Below are 14,648 nucleotides of genomic sequence, written 5' to 3'. Positions count from 1 at the left end.
TAGCATGTACATGGGGAACAGGACTGTAAAATAAAGTTGGGTTACACTTTATTTTAAGGTGTCATTGTTACAGTGCAATTGTATATTTAAGTACTGAGTAATATTAAGTAACTACACGTACTTACTATAGGGTTAGGGTAGGGTTAGGGTTTGGTTGAGGGTTAGTTGCATGTAATTATGCATAATTGACTGTTATTACTATGGTAAATACATGTAACAAGGACACTATAAAATAAAGTGTTACCTAATGTTTTCTGACAAGTGTATGTAACCCAGAATATTCATTAAATTGTAAAGGAACCCCATATTGCATCTAAATACAGTTGAAAGGTTTGGGTTTGGTGAGGTTTTTAATGTTTTTGAAAACAGTCTCATCAAAAATACAGTAAAAACTGTGATATTGTGAAATATTTTTTACACTTCAAAATAACTATTTCTATGTGAATATATGTTAAAATGTAATTTATTCCTGTGACAGTAAAGCTGTATTTTCAGCATTACTTCAGTTGTCACATGATCCTTCAGAAATCATTCTAATATGATGATTTGATGATCAAGAAACATTTATTATAAGACAGTTGTGCTGCTTAATATTTCTCTGGAAACAGTGATACTTTTTTTCAGGATTCTTTGATGAATAGAAACTTACAGAAGCTATAGAAGAATAAAACATTTTAAAAGACAGTAATTGCGACTTTTTATCTCACAATTGCGAGTTTACTTTATATCTCGCCTTTCTGACTTTATATCTCTCAATTCTGACTTTATATCTCTCAATTCTGACTTTATATCTCTCAATTCTGACTTTATATCTCGCCTTTCTGACTTTATATCTCTCAATTCTGACTTTATATCTCCCAATTCTGACTTTATATCTCTCAATTATGACTTTATATCTCTCAATTATGACTTTATATCTCTCAATTATGACTTTATATCTCCCAATTCTGACTATATATCTCTCAATTCTGACTTTATATCTCCCAATTCTGACTTTATATCTCTCAATTATGACTTTATATCTCTCAATTATGACTTTATATCTCTCAATTCTGACTTTATATCTCTCAATTCTGACTTTATATCTCCCAATTCTGACTTTATATCTCTCAATTATGACTTTATATCTCTCAATTCTGACTTTATATCTCCCAATTCTGACTATATATCTCTCAATTCTGACTTTATATCTCGCCTTTCTGACTTTATATCTTTCAATTCTGACTTTATATCTCTCAATTATGACTTTATATCTCTCAATTCTGACTTTATATCTCTCAATTCTGACTTTATATCTCTCAATTCTGACTTTATATCTCCCAATTCTGACTTTATATCTCTCAATTCTGACTTTATATCTCTCAATTCTGACTTTATATCTCGCCTTTCTGACTTTATATCTCTCAATTCTGACTTTATATCTCTCAATTATGACTTTATATCTCTCAATTATGACTTTATATCTCTCAATTCTGACTTTATATCTCCCAATTCTGACTTTATATCTCTCAATTCTGACTTTATATCTCTCAATTCTGACTTTATATCTCCCAATTCTGACTATATATCTCTCAATTCTGACTTTATATCTCGCCTTTCTGACTTTATATCTCTCAATTCTGACTTTATATCTCTCAATTCTGACTTTATATCTCTCAATTCTGACTTTATATCTCTCAATTCTGACTATATATCTCACAATTCTGACTATATATCTCGCAATTCTGACTATATATATCTCGCAATTCTGACTTTATATCTCGCAATTCTGACTTTATATCTCTCAATTCTGACTTTATATCTCTCAATTCTGACTTTATATCTCTCAATTCTGACTTTATATCTCTCAATTATGACTTTATATCTCCCAATTCTGACTATATATCTCGCAATTCTGACTATATATATCTCGCAATTCTGACTTTATATCTCGCAATTCTGACTTTATATCTCGCAATTCTGACTATATATATATCTCGCAATTCTGACTATATATATATCTCGCAATTCTGACTTTATATCTCTCAATTCTGACTTTATATCTCTCAATTCTGACTTTATATCTCTCAATTCTGACTTTATATCTCGCAATTCTGACTTTATATCTCGCAATTCTGACTTTATATCTCGCAATTCTGACTATATATATATCTCGCAATTCTGACTATATATATCTCGCAATTCTGACTTTATATCTCTCAATTCTGACTTTATATCTCTCAATTCTGACTTTATATCTCGCAATTCTGACTATATATCTCTCAATTCTGACTTTATATCTCTCAATTCTGACTTTATATCTCTCAATTCTGACTTTATATCTCTCAATTCTGACTTTATATCTCGCAATTCTGACTATATATATATCTCGCAATTCTGACTATATATATCTCGCAATTCTGACTTTATATCTCGCAATTCTGACTTTATATCTCGCAATTCTGACTTTATATCTCGCAATTCTGACTTTATATCTCGCAATTCTGACTTTATATCTCGCAATTCTGACTTTATATCTCGCAATTCTGACTATATATCTCTCAATTCTGACTATATATCTCTCAATTCTGACTTTATATCTCTCAATTCTGACTTTATATCTCGCAATTCTGACTTTATATCTCGCCTTTCTGACTTTATATCTCTCAATTCTGACTTTATATCTCTCAATTCTGACTATATATCTCGCAATTCTGACTTTATATCTCTCAATTCTGACTATATCTCGCAATTCTGACTATATATATCTCGCAATTCTGACTATATATCTCTCTCAATTCTGACTATATATCTCGCAATTCTGACTTTATATCTCGCAATTCTGACTTTATATCTCGCAATTCTGACTATATATCTCTCAATTCTGACTATATATCTCGCAATTCTGACTTTATATCTCGCAATTCTGACTTTATATCTCGCAATTCTGACTTTATATCTCGCAATTCTGACTTTATATCTCGCAATTCTGACTTTATATCTCGCAATTCTGACTTTATATCTCGCAATTCTGACTATATATCTCTCAATTCTGACTATATATCTCTCAATTCTGACTTTATATCTCTCAATTCTGACTTTATATCTCGCAATTCTGACTTTATATCTCGCCTTTCTGACTTTATATCTCTCAATTCTGACTTTATATCTCTCAATTCTGACTATATATCTCGCAATTCTGACTTTATATCTCTCAATTCTGACTTTATATCTCTCAATTCTGACTTTATATCTCCCAATTCTGACTTTATATCTCCCAATTATGACTTTATATCTCTCAATTCTGACTTTATATCTCTCAATTATGACTTTATATCTCTCAATTCTGACTTTATATCTCTCAATTCTGACTTTATATCTCTCAATTCTGACTTTATATCTCCCAATTCTGACTTTATATCTCTCAATTATGACTTTATATCTCTCAATTATGACTTTATATCTCCCAATTCTGACTATATATCTCTCAATTCTGACTTTATATCTCGCCTTTCTGACTTTATATCTCTCAATTCTGACTTTATATCTCTCAATTCTGACTTTATATCTCTCAATTCTGACTTTATATCTCTCAATTCTGACTTTATATATCTCGCAATTCTGACTATATATATCTCGCAATTCTGACTTTATATCTCTCAATTCTGACTTTATATCTCTCAATTCTGACTTTATATCTCTCAATTCTGACTTTATATCTCTCAATTCTGACTTTATATCTCTCAATTCTGACTTTATATCTCTCAATTATGACTTTATATCTCTCAATTATGACTTTATATCTCTCAATTATGACTTTATATCTCCCAATTCTGACTATATATCTCGCAATTCTGACTATATATATCTCGCAATTCTGACTTTATATCTCGCAATTCTGACTTTATATCTCGCAATTCTGACTATATATATATCTCGCAATTCTGACTATATATATATCTCGCAATTCTGACTTTATATCTCTCAATTCTGACTTTATATCTCTCAATTCTGACTTTATATCTCGCAATTCTGACTATATATCTCTCAATTCTGACTTTATATCTCGCAATTCTGACTTTATATCTCGCAATTCTGACTATATATATATCTCGCAATTCTGACTATATATATCTCGCAATTCTGACTTTATATCTCGCAATTCTGACTTTATATCTCTCAATTCTGACTTTATATCTCGCAATTCTGACTATATATCTCTCAATTCTGACTTTATATCTCGCAATTCTGACTTTATATCTCGCAATTCTGACTATATATATATCTCGCAATTCTGACTATATATATCTCGCAATTCTGACTTTATATCTCGCAATTCTGACTTTATATCTCGCAATTCTGACTTTATATCTCGCAATTCTGACTTTATATCTCGCAATTCTGACTTTATATCTCGCAATTCTGACTATATATCTCTCAATTCTGACTATATCTCTCAATTCTGACTTTATATCTCTCAATTCTGACTTTATATCTCGCAATTCTGACTATATATATCTCGCAATTCTGACTATATATATATCTCGCAATTCTGACTTTATATCTCGCAATTCTGACTTTATATCTCGCCTTTCTGACTTTATATCTCTCAATTCTGACTTTATATCTCTCAATTCTGACTTTATATCTCGCAATTCTGACTATATCTCGCAATTCTGACTATATATATCTCGCAATTCTGACTATATATCTCTCTCAATTCTGACTTTATATCTCGCCTTTCTGACTTTATATCTCTCAATTCTGACTTTATATCTCTCAATTCTGACTATATATCTCGCAATTCTGACTTTATATCTCTCAATTCTGACTTTATATCTCTCAATTCTGACTATATATCTCTCAATTCTGACTATATATCTCTCAATTCTGACTTTATATCTCTCAATTCTGACTATATATCTCGCAATTCTGACTTTATATCTCGCAATTCTGACTTTATATCTCGCAATTCTGACTTTATATCTCTCAATTCTGACTTTATATCTCGCAATTCTGACTATATATCTCGCAATTCTGAGATGTAAACTCGCAATTGTGAGAAAAAAAGTCAGAATTATGAGATAAAAAGTCCCAATTACCTTTTTTATTTTTATTCTGTGGCGGAAACAAGCCATAGAAACTTTAAAATAATAGCATTTATTTGAAATAAAAAGTCTTTATGGTCTCTAAACTAACCTATATGATAAAAAGTATGTAATCTAGCGCTCACAGCCTCATCTGAATGTGTGCTTCCTCACAGCACCAGCAGGGGGCTCCACAGCACTATACGTACTTGTCAAAGCACTGGTAAATAAACATCCGTTACACTACAGCAAACGTGGGCTAGATATGGATCTGCCAGTAAGTCATAGAAAGAGAGGAACCATGGGAATTGGAGCTATTGAAGTGGCAAGGTCAATATAGGACGAGCTGGATGAAGGGAAGATGGAAACTGAGCACTGGAAAGTGTAAAGAATAATTAGAACAAGAATACAGCAAGGTGAAGCTGAACTGAGAGGATGAAACCAAAGAAACATGTAAACATTAAGCAGTGACTGGACTACAAATGCAGACACAGACAGATGGGCTTTGGGAGGATCATTGAGCTCTAGGACTCAGCAGTGGGTTTATGTGTTTTCTGTTTTTACGATTGATGCAGCGTTTGAAAGCAGGCGTCTATCAGTGGATATATTAGGGATCTTTTAAACGCTCTCGTGTGTATCTGTGCAAGCGCTCAATGAAGAACATCAAAGATGTCCATTTACAACATGTTTTGAAAGCGTTGAGCCAATCAGAGACATATGTTGAGCGAGTGAACACAATGGCCAATCAGAGGCGTTTAAGAATCCGCTCAAAATGCTAGATGGAAATGCTGGTATCGTCACATTTTACAATTTCAGTACCGACTTGGTACCGAAGTCAGTACTTTTGACAACACTACATCTAACTTTCAAATATAGAGCAAATTATATTAGTCGAATACTTATAATAATTAGGAGAGTTAGCTTTTAATCTTTGCGTATGTTCATGTAGCTCATGTATTGACGGCGTATTCTGGCTAGAAACTGCCCACTTAGACCCATTTACCATTTAGATATTAAGATATTTTGGTCGATCCACTTTCCATCACTTCCAGAGGGAGTTGAAAACACATTCGACCGGATTGCTTTCGTAGTGTAACATGTGGTCGAATGTGTTCAAACAGCCACTAAAGAGCTCTAGCCAGACAGGATTTAAAGTTTGGTATGAAGATGAAAAACAGGAAGAGACCGTCTGACTGACATCTAAACAAACTAACCACAAGTCTAACATGGTGTAAAATCAGAAATCGGACCAAAATATCGACTCTAACGTTTAACCTTTAGCACAACTGGTAAAAACCTGTGCAGCCTGACTGGAGGAAGCTGTTTAGGAACCGGTGGGTTGTTCCAGGGCTCAGGATGTGTGTGTGTGTGTGTGTGTGTGTTCTCACCCCTGACTTGCGCATGCTCCCTCGTGGTTTGGGCGTGGGTCTGCTGCTCTTGGTCTCGATGATCTCGGTGTTCTGCTGCTGTCTGGTCCTCTGGGCCTGCAGTGCCAGCTGATAGGCCACTTCAAACGCCTGTCCCAGCGTCAGGATGATCTCGTAGGTCAGGTTCTGACGGGAGGTGGACACGCAGCGATTAACTATGATGATGGAGTGCTTAAACAGCAATTAAGAAATTATCAAAGAGCTCAAATGACCTCGATCCATCTTCAGAGGTTTCTTAAATAGCCTCATCAACAGTCATACATCAGTACATTTCTACAAGCCTCCACCATTATACTGCACTTAAGAGGCATTTTAACTCATAAAGTGTGTAATGGAAAGCTTAGTTATGTCAAGTAGTGAAATGAAGAGCAGCTTTTCACATAATTGCACATTAGACATCATGGAGTCTCTAAAAAGGGACATAAGCAGCATTTCTCTGTGCATCTATGAGACGCCGTGAAGTGCGACGCACATATTTTATGAGTTTATATCTCACAATTCAGATTTTATAACTCTCAGTTGTGAGTTTATATCACATTATGACTGAAAAAAAAGTCAGAATTACCTTTATTTTTTATTGTGTGGCAGAAACATGCTTCCATTGTATTCTATTGTAATATATTTTTAAATGTAATTTATTCTTGTGATCAAAGTTGCATTTCAGCATCATTACTTCAGTCACATGATCCTTCAGAATTCATTCTAATATGCTGATTTGATAAAGAAACATTTATTATTATTATTATTGTTGTTGTTGTTATCAGTGTTGAAACAGTAGTGCTGCTTAATTTTTTTGTGGAAACTGATCCATTTTTTAGGATTCTTTGATGAATATAAAGTTCATAAGAACATTTGATAACACTTTACAATAAGGTTTCATTTGTTAACATTAATGTATTAACTAACATGAACTGACAATGAGCATTACATAGTTAACAAAAAGTCGTTTATTGTTCGTTCATGTTAGTTCACAGTGCATTAACTAATGTTAACAAATACATTTGATTTTAATAATGTATTAGTACATTTTGAAATTAATATTAACTAAAATGAATAAATGTAGTATTGTTGAAGTAGTATTGTTCATTCTTAGTTCTTGTTAACTCAAATAGTTAACTAATGTTAACTAATGAAACCTTATTGTAAAGTGTTACCGAACATATAGTTCAAATTTAAATATTTCATGACAAATGTCTATACATTCACTTTATCAAAACTTAAAATCGCACTTTTCATTTTAAAAAAGAAACTAAAATCTATTTTCAAAAGATGGTTTTGTTGTCTTTATTGTTAATTATTGCATGCCTAATATAACCTCCATAACTCAAAAGTAAAAGCTTATAGCTATTTATGAATCACCTGAATAGTCAATTATCAGTTCTAATAATGGCTTGATTTGTGAACTATCAAATGAATCATTAATTGCAGCGCTACTAGAGTCTGGCTGTAAGTATTCAAGGTCTAGTGTGTCTGTATCATTCAGGCAGCTGTATGATCAATGTTACTTTAATGGGCTCACAAACTCTCCTATAAAACTCTGTGATACTATCAGAGTCCTGGCACACAGCCAGAGAGAGAGAGAGAGAGAGAGAGAGAGAGAGAGAGAGAGAGAGAGAGAGAGAGAGAGAGAGAGAGAGAGAGAGAGAGAGAGAGAGAGAGAGAGAGAGAGAAAAATACACTTGTGATGTCGAGAACAAATTATGACTATGAGCAGTGCTTCTCAAATGGGTCACGACAGACAGCTTTCTTTGCAGAAGTTCTGTAAATCAGCATCTGAAACTGAAGCCCAACCGTTGAGAACCCCTGAAGCGCTGGTCATGTTTGTCTCACCACGTCTACGGTGCTGAACACATGGCAGTAATGATGGCTGCTCTGCAGATCTTTAGTGATGTAAGCGAAGGTGCAGAGGTCCTCAGGGTCCTGAGCCGCACACGAGATGTTCCGGATCTCATGTTCTGCGATGATGTTCTGCACACACAAAACCAAGATCATATTAGGAGACAGAGCCTGAACAGCAATCACAGAAACACTATATATATATATATATGACATCAACACCCGCCAAAAGCGTGTGTATTTCAGTCAGTCCTACTTGTCACGCTGGCGGCTTGAATTTTATATATAATATATACATTTTTCAATTGTAGTCTTTTAAAAATGCATCTGAAATAATAAACTATGGCAATGTAGTATTGTCCAAAGTATAGATTTTTCAATATCGATACTGAAATATCTGAAACGTTTCCAACACTCATTTTCCACAGAATAGACACAGGAGACCAGCAGCTCTCTCTCTCTCTCTCTCTCATCTCTCCGACAGCGAGTGACACACAAACCCGCCTCCACTCACTCACTCGTTTCATTTGCTCCGGATGAATATTGTTCCTGTTACAGGGCTTTCACAGAGGGATTGCGTGTATTGCACATAATTTTACTACATAAAGCCGCCTCTCAGCACTAAATTGAGTTATTTTTCGCTAAAACAGTCAAAGACACAAAATAATGTCAAAATGGTCTTGGCCAGTATTCGCGTAAACACAGTCAGATATGTTTTAAGTGAATGTAAACAGATGAGAAAGAAAACGCATGTGTATCAGTGTAATGGATCCGTGCGTCAGGTCTTAAAGGGACAGCAGCCTAATAAACCTGCTGACAAATTGTGAGATAATGTTAAAAATATCTAAATGGCAGTTTTCCCCCATGGTATCGATGTCAGAATTGGGGCCAGTGGAAATGCTGAGTGGCGAATAACTTTAGAAAACCAGTTGCTACAGTGGCTGATGAGCAAAAATGTTAATGTCAAGCATCATTTTAATAATTATAACAACAATTACAGATTAACGTCAATGCAGTGTCTACAGGATCAAAACAACTTAAAACTTTAATGAATATGAATAAATATAATCAGGAGCCCCTTCAGACACCCGTGACCTTTAGCAAAGCGAAAAGGACTCAGAGCTCAGGATCAGCCAGGAGTCACTCAATAAGTCTGAGTTTATCAGTCATGTGACGTGATGAGAACACAGCACCACCCCCCTCCCCCACAGAGATGTCCCATGAGCCAGAGGGGTTTCAGTTTAACGAGCGGCTGTTTATCTGCCTGCCCGGGGCGAACGACAGAGGAGGATGATGTCATCACCTTGTTGGCAGCATCGATGAATTTCACACCCTTGTACGTGATGGAGAGGACGATGGTGGGGATCTTCCTCATCTGTTCTGTCGACCTCTGAGAGAGAGAGAGAGAATTATAGAAGGGTTGTGAATATAATGCCCCAAATATTTCACCACAACATTTTTATTACCATTTCGTTATAACACTGTAACCAACAGGACACTCATTAATCTGGAAAATTTGAGCACTGGGAATCATATTTTTTCAAATAAAGACACTAATTTTACATGCAGCACACAGTGAAAATTACATTAGGCAAGGCAAGGCAAGTTTATTTATATAGCACATTTCATACACAATGGCAATTCAAAGTGCTTTACATAGAAGAAATTTAAATAATAAAAAGAAATAAGAATAATTAAAACAGTTTAGAAAAATAAAATGAAATACAGTACAGTACAGTCGGACGAACAGTGGCACAGTGCTCATTCAGTAAATGCACAGCTAAACAGAAGTGTTTTGAGTCTGGATTTGAATGTGACCACTGTAGGAGCACATCTGATCTCTTCTGGAAGCTGGTTCCAGCTGCGGCTGGCATAATAGCTAAAAGCAGACTCACCATGTTTAGAGTGAACCCTTGGTATTTCTAGCTGATATGATCCTAATGATCTGAGTGATCTGTTGGGTTTATATTCAGTGAGCATATCTGCAATGTATTGAGGTCCTAGGCCATTGAATGATTTATATACCAGTAATAATACTTTAAAATCAATCCTAAATCTAACTGGGAGCCAGTGTAGAGACCTGAGGACTGGTGTGATATGTTCATATTTTCTGGTTCTGCTCAGAATCCTGGCGGCAGCGTTCTGTATGAGCTGCAACTGTCTTATGGTCTTTTTGGAAAGGCCAGTGAGGAGTCCATTACAATAATCCACCCTGCTGGTGATGAAAGCATGCACAAGTTTCTCTAAGTCTTGTCTGGAAACAAAGCATCTAATTCTTGCAATATTTTTTAGATGATAGTATATGCTGATTTAGTTATTGCTTTGACATGACTACTGAAACTAAGGTCTGACTCTAGTGTCACACCAAGATTCCGGACTTGATTTTTAGTTGTTTGACCCCTGGAGTGAAGGTATGCGTTCACCTTGAGAACCTCATCTTTGTTTCCAAATGCAATGACTTCAGTTTTATCTTTGTTTAACTGAAGAAAGTTTTGACACATCCAACTGTTGACTTCATCAATGCATTGGCACAGGGAGTCAATGGGGCTGTAATCGTTAGGCGATAGGGCTAAGTACAGCTGTGTGTCGTCTGCATAGCTGTGGTAAGCGATTTGGTTCTTTCTCATTATTTGGCTCATTGGGAGCATATACAGGTTGAACAGGAGTGGCGCAAGAATTGAGCCTTGAAGGACTCCGCATGTCATGGATGTCCACTCAGACTTATGGTCTCCTATACTCACATAATAACCTCTCTCATCTAAGTATGACCTGAACCATTTTAGGACTATCCCAGAAAGCCCCACCCAGTTTTCCAGCCTGTCAAGAAGTATGTTATGATTGACAGTGTCAAATGCAGCACTGAGGTCGAGTAGTACCAGCACTGATAATTTGCCTGAATCAGTATTTAAGCGAATATCGTTTATTATCTTTATGAGCGCTGTCTCTGTGCTGTGATGCGGTCGGAAACCAGATTGAATATGACAAGGTGGGCAACTGGGAAAAGTGCAGCATAGTTTGAAATAAAGTTTGTTGATGGTGCGTCTCCAGTGACAGCAGAACTCGCTCTCCTGTTCGTATCCGATTCGCACGGACCGGTTTCGGTCTGACACACGTCCTGATGCTGAATTAAAAAACACCAAATATTGTCCGATATATCGGTCGACCATTCATTTTGTCCTAAAGTTCTCATGAAAGTAAAACAGTAGTTCTTGAGTAGCTTGGGGTTCATTAGCAAACATTAGCTGAATGATGACTTTACAGTATTTAAATTAGGGGTGACCCGAGTCAACCTCAAGGATCGATATTGGGGCCGATTCGGCATTTTTTAACAGATCGGTATTGGCTATCCTAAGCCTGATCCTTTATTTCACGTCTGCTGTCACGCAGGTGTCGGCCTGTAGGTGGCGTGTGCTCCGTCAAGTGGGTTTGCCAACCGCCATTAAAAACAGAAGCTCAAACGTGCGTGAATGAGGTCATTATTATTACCGTTTTATTATAATTATTATTATTATGTAAAATGTGATTATTTTCTTTTCTTGATCCAACATATATTTTAATTTATTTATTTTTAAGATTGAAATATTAAATACGACCAGTTTCATTGTAAGATTCACCAATAGCCAGTGCTAATATTCAAAGGACATACATCCCTTCATACATCCCAATGCCCTTCTTTTATCATTTACTTAGTAAAGAAAACAGTTTAGTAAAGAAAACAGTTTTTTTTCTTCCTCTGGCTGGCTCTCCTGATTAAAAGCATCACTCTGGCCCGACTGCTCAATCTGACTACATCTCTGCAGTGACCGGCTGAGCAAACAGTTCTGCTGAATTATTTAACCATTTAAACCCGAACGTACATGACTGCTTATCAAAAGCAGCCTTTAAAGTGCAAATCTGCAGTCTGGCACACACACACACACACACACACACACACACACACACACACACACACAGAGAGAAGTTAATTTTCCACTTTCTGGACAGACCTCTGTATCTATTATGAAACGGTCTATTTTTGCGCTAGTGTCCTGTAGAGGACTCGCATGGGTGGCAGTTTTCCCTGACAGTGCTGCTTGCTGCCCGTTCCAAAATATAATGATGATCTCAGTGTCCTGGCGAGACGCTCACAGGAGAGACCTTGAGCTCTCACTGGCTGAAGAACACCTCAGTGAACACCTACCCTCATTTTAGCACAGGCGTCCTGCGTTGACTCCGTTCCTCTTAGTTCTTTAATGAGCATCGAGCCCAGATACTGGAGAGAGAGAGAGAGAGAGAGAGAGAGAAGAGAGAGAGAGAGAGAGAGAGAGAGAGAGAGAGAGAGAGAGAGAGAGAGAGAGAGAGAGAGAGAGAGAGAGAGAGAGAAAGAGAGAGAGAGAGAAAGAGAGAGAGAGAGAGAGATTTCAGTAGGTCTGGCAAAATCACATCTAAACACCATCAAGGGAATAATGATTTTATAAAGAGAGGCTGATAGAAATATGATTACATTGGCCTCGTAACCGCACGACTCAAAGATGAGCTTCTCGGGCTGGTGGTGCCAGCTCTGGACCGGTGTGTACGGAGCCGCCAGACTCGGGGGTCGTAAGGTCAGACGAGGTTCCCGCTGACGTTCCTCATATTTCTCCTTCAGGGAGGAAGAACTCTTTTAGGATAAACCTCATCTGAGCAGAAGCGGAAGGAATCGCTGAGTTTGACTCACTTGTGGTTGTGTTCTGTCGTTGGGCCGCTGTCGGGTGGCCGCGTCATACTCCGAGTCGGGTCCTCTCCTCCTCCCAGAATCCCCTGCGGGCAACAGCGGATCCATAGAACGTGTGTAGGAGTCTGAGTGACTGAGAGGAGACGAGGTCTGGGACACGAGATCCTGACACTGCAAAAGAAGTGTTCAATGAGGGCGATCAGCCAACAGGGAAGATGTGCTTCCTCATAAATGAGAGAGAGAGAGAGAGAGAGAGAGAGAGAGAGAGAGAGAGAGAGAGAGAGAGAGAGAGAGAGAGAGAGAGAGAGAGAGAGAGAGAGAGAATTCCAGTATTCTGCACTTTGTTATAGACTATAATCAGGGCTGATGCCAAATTTCAGAGGGACTGAAGTACCATCCATTCAATGAGGCAAACTGTTCTCTACCTGGGTGTGTCAGCGGAGGAAGTGTCATGGCAAACATCTTCCCGCACATTTACAGCGGGAGCGGGATAGCACATTAATGCTAAACTAAATACATTTATTTTTAATTAAATATTGTTTTAGTTTATTTTAAATAAAAATATTTAAATGAATACGTTTTTTTTTTCTTTATTTCAAAAACAATTATGCATCAATTCTTAAAGGTCCTTAAAATGTGCTTCTGTTTTTATTCATGCAAAATATAATCTATTGTTTGTTTTTTTGGGAGGGTAAGATATGACCAATTTGATTGTGAGATTCAGCCAATATCCTTCTGTAAGGGACAGAACTGCAGTCAAGCTGCTGTTTGAGTTGCAAAAGTCAACAGAGAAAACTTAAAAAACACATCTGGACATCAAAATACATGGACACAAACTCTAAAAGGCATGGTTTGTGAAAATAAGACATGGCATTAGTATTAATTAGGGCTGGGAATCGATAAAAGAAAATTAACTAATTAATCGCACAATTTGCTGTGATTAGTCGCATTTCCCCCAAACTTGTAATCATCAATATTTAAATGTAGAATCACTAATTAAATTAAACAACACAAAAAAAGGGGAAAAAAAAGAAAAATCTATTAAATGCAATAACTGACTAATCTATTTAATTTCTTATTAATTTTTTTGTCATTGATAAAGAAGACCAGATGAAAGATGCCAATAAACTACTGTAAAAAATATGAAAACAACACTGCAAAATAACAATGAAACAAACTCGCGAACAAAACATTTCTTTGACGCATTTAAATTAATACATTTATAGATCAAAGTTAGATCTGTTATAGTTTGACACATTTTTCATTACAGTCAACTAAAATTGCATTAATTACATATCAGTAAAATGGACTTGAATCAATGTTATGAGAAAAAAATACAAAACTTGCAATGCAACACTGAACAAAGTGTAATTCTGTCCCTCCGCCTGAGGTCTGTCCGTGTTACTGTACACCGCAGCACTTACTCTGATCTGAGAGAGGCGAGGAGGTTTAACCGGCGGCTCCTCATAGGGCCGCTCAGCTAACGATGCGATGATCCTTTTCCTGTGGCCCAACAACGTGATCTTCAGCACCTACATGTGCACAAAACACACACAAACAAAATTAAACTCCAGAAAGCAACGTAAATACCCTGAATAGGCCCATTCACACCAAGAACGATAACTT

General features: G+C 36.4%; 1 protein-coding gene across 10 annotated transcripts in view; it reads right to left on the bottom strand.

Moving 5' to 3' along the window:
- Positions 1 to 14,648, bottom strand: part of LOC309480498 (ankyrin repeat and SAM domain-containing protein 1A) — a 128,301-nt gene that overhangs the window by 8,312 nt on the left and 105,341 nt on the right. For all 10 annotated transcript variants that reach the window (XM_082145009.1, XM_082145010.1, XM_082145006.1 and 7 more), the window contains 7 exons: positions 14,447 to 14,554; positions 13,026 to 13,193; positions 12,813 to 12,950; positions 12,510 to 12,581; positions 9,633 to 9,719; positions 8,324 to 8,461; positions 6,455 to 6,619 (listed from right to left, as the gene is read on the bottom strand). In XM_082145009.1, coding sequence (XP_082001135.1) covers positions 6,455 to 6,619; positions 8,324 to 8,461; positions 9,633 to 9,719; positions 12,510 to 12,581; positions 12,813 to 12,950; positions 13,026 to 13,193; positions 14,447 to 14,554 — 876 coding nt within the window. The remainder of the gene's footprint in view (positions 1 to 6,454; positions 6,620 to 8,323; positions 8,462 to 9,632; positions 9,720 to 12,509; positions 12,582 to 12,812; positions 12,951 to 13,025; positions 13,194 to 14,446; positions 14,555 to 14,648) is intronic.

This window comes from Leuciscus leuciscus (assembly GCF_965113295.1).
Source record: "Leuciscus leuciscus genome assembly, chromosome: 18".
Classification (NCBI taxonomy): domain Eukaryota; kingdom Metazoa; phylum Chordata; class Actinopteri; order Cypriniformes; family Leuciscidae; genus Leuciscus; species Leuciscus leuciscus.
Note: the sequence above shows the minus strand (reverse complement) of the source record. Positions and strands in the feature narration are given on the sequence as shown.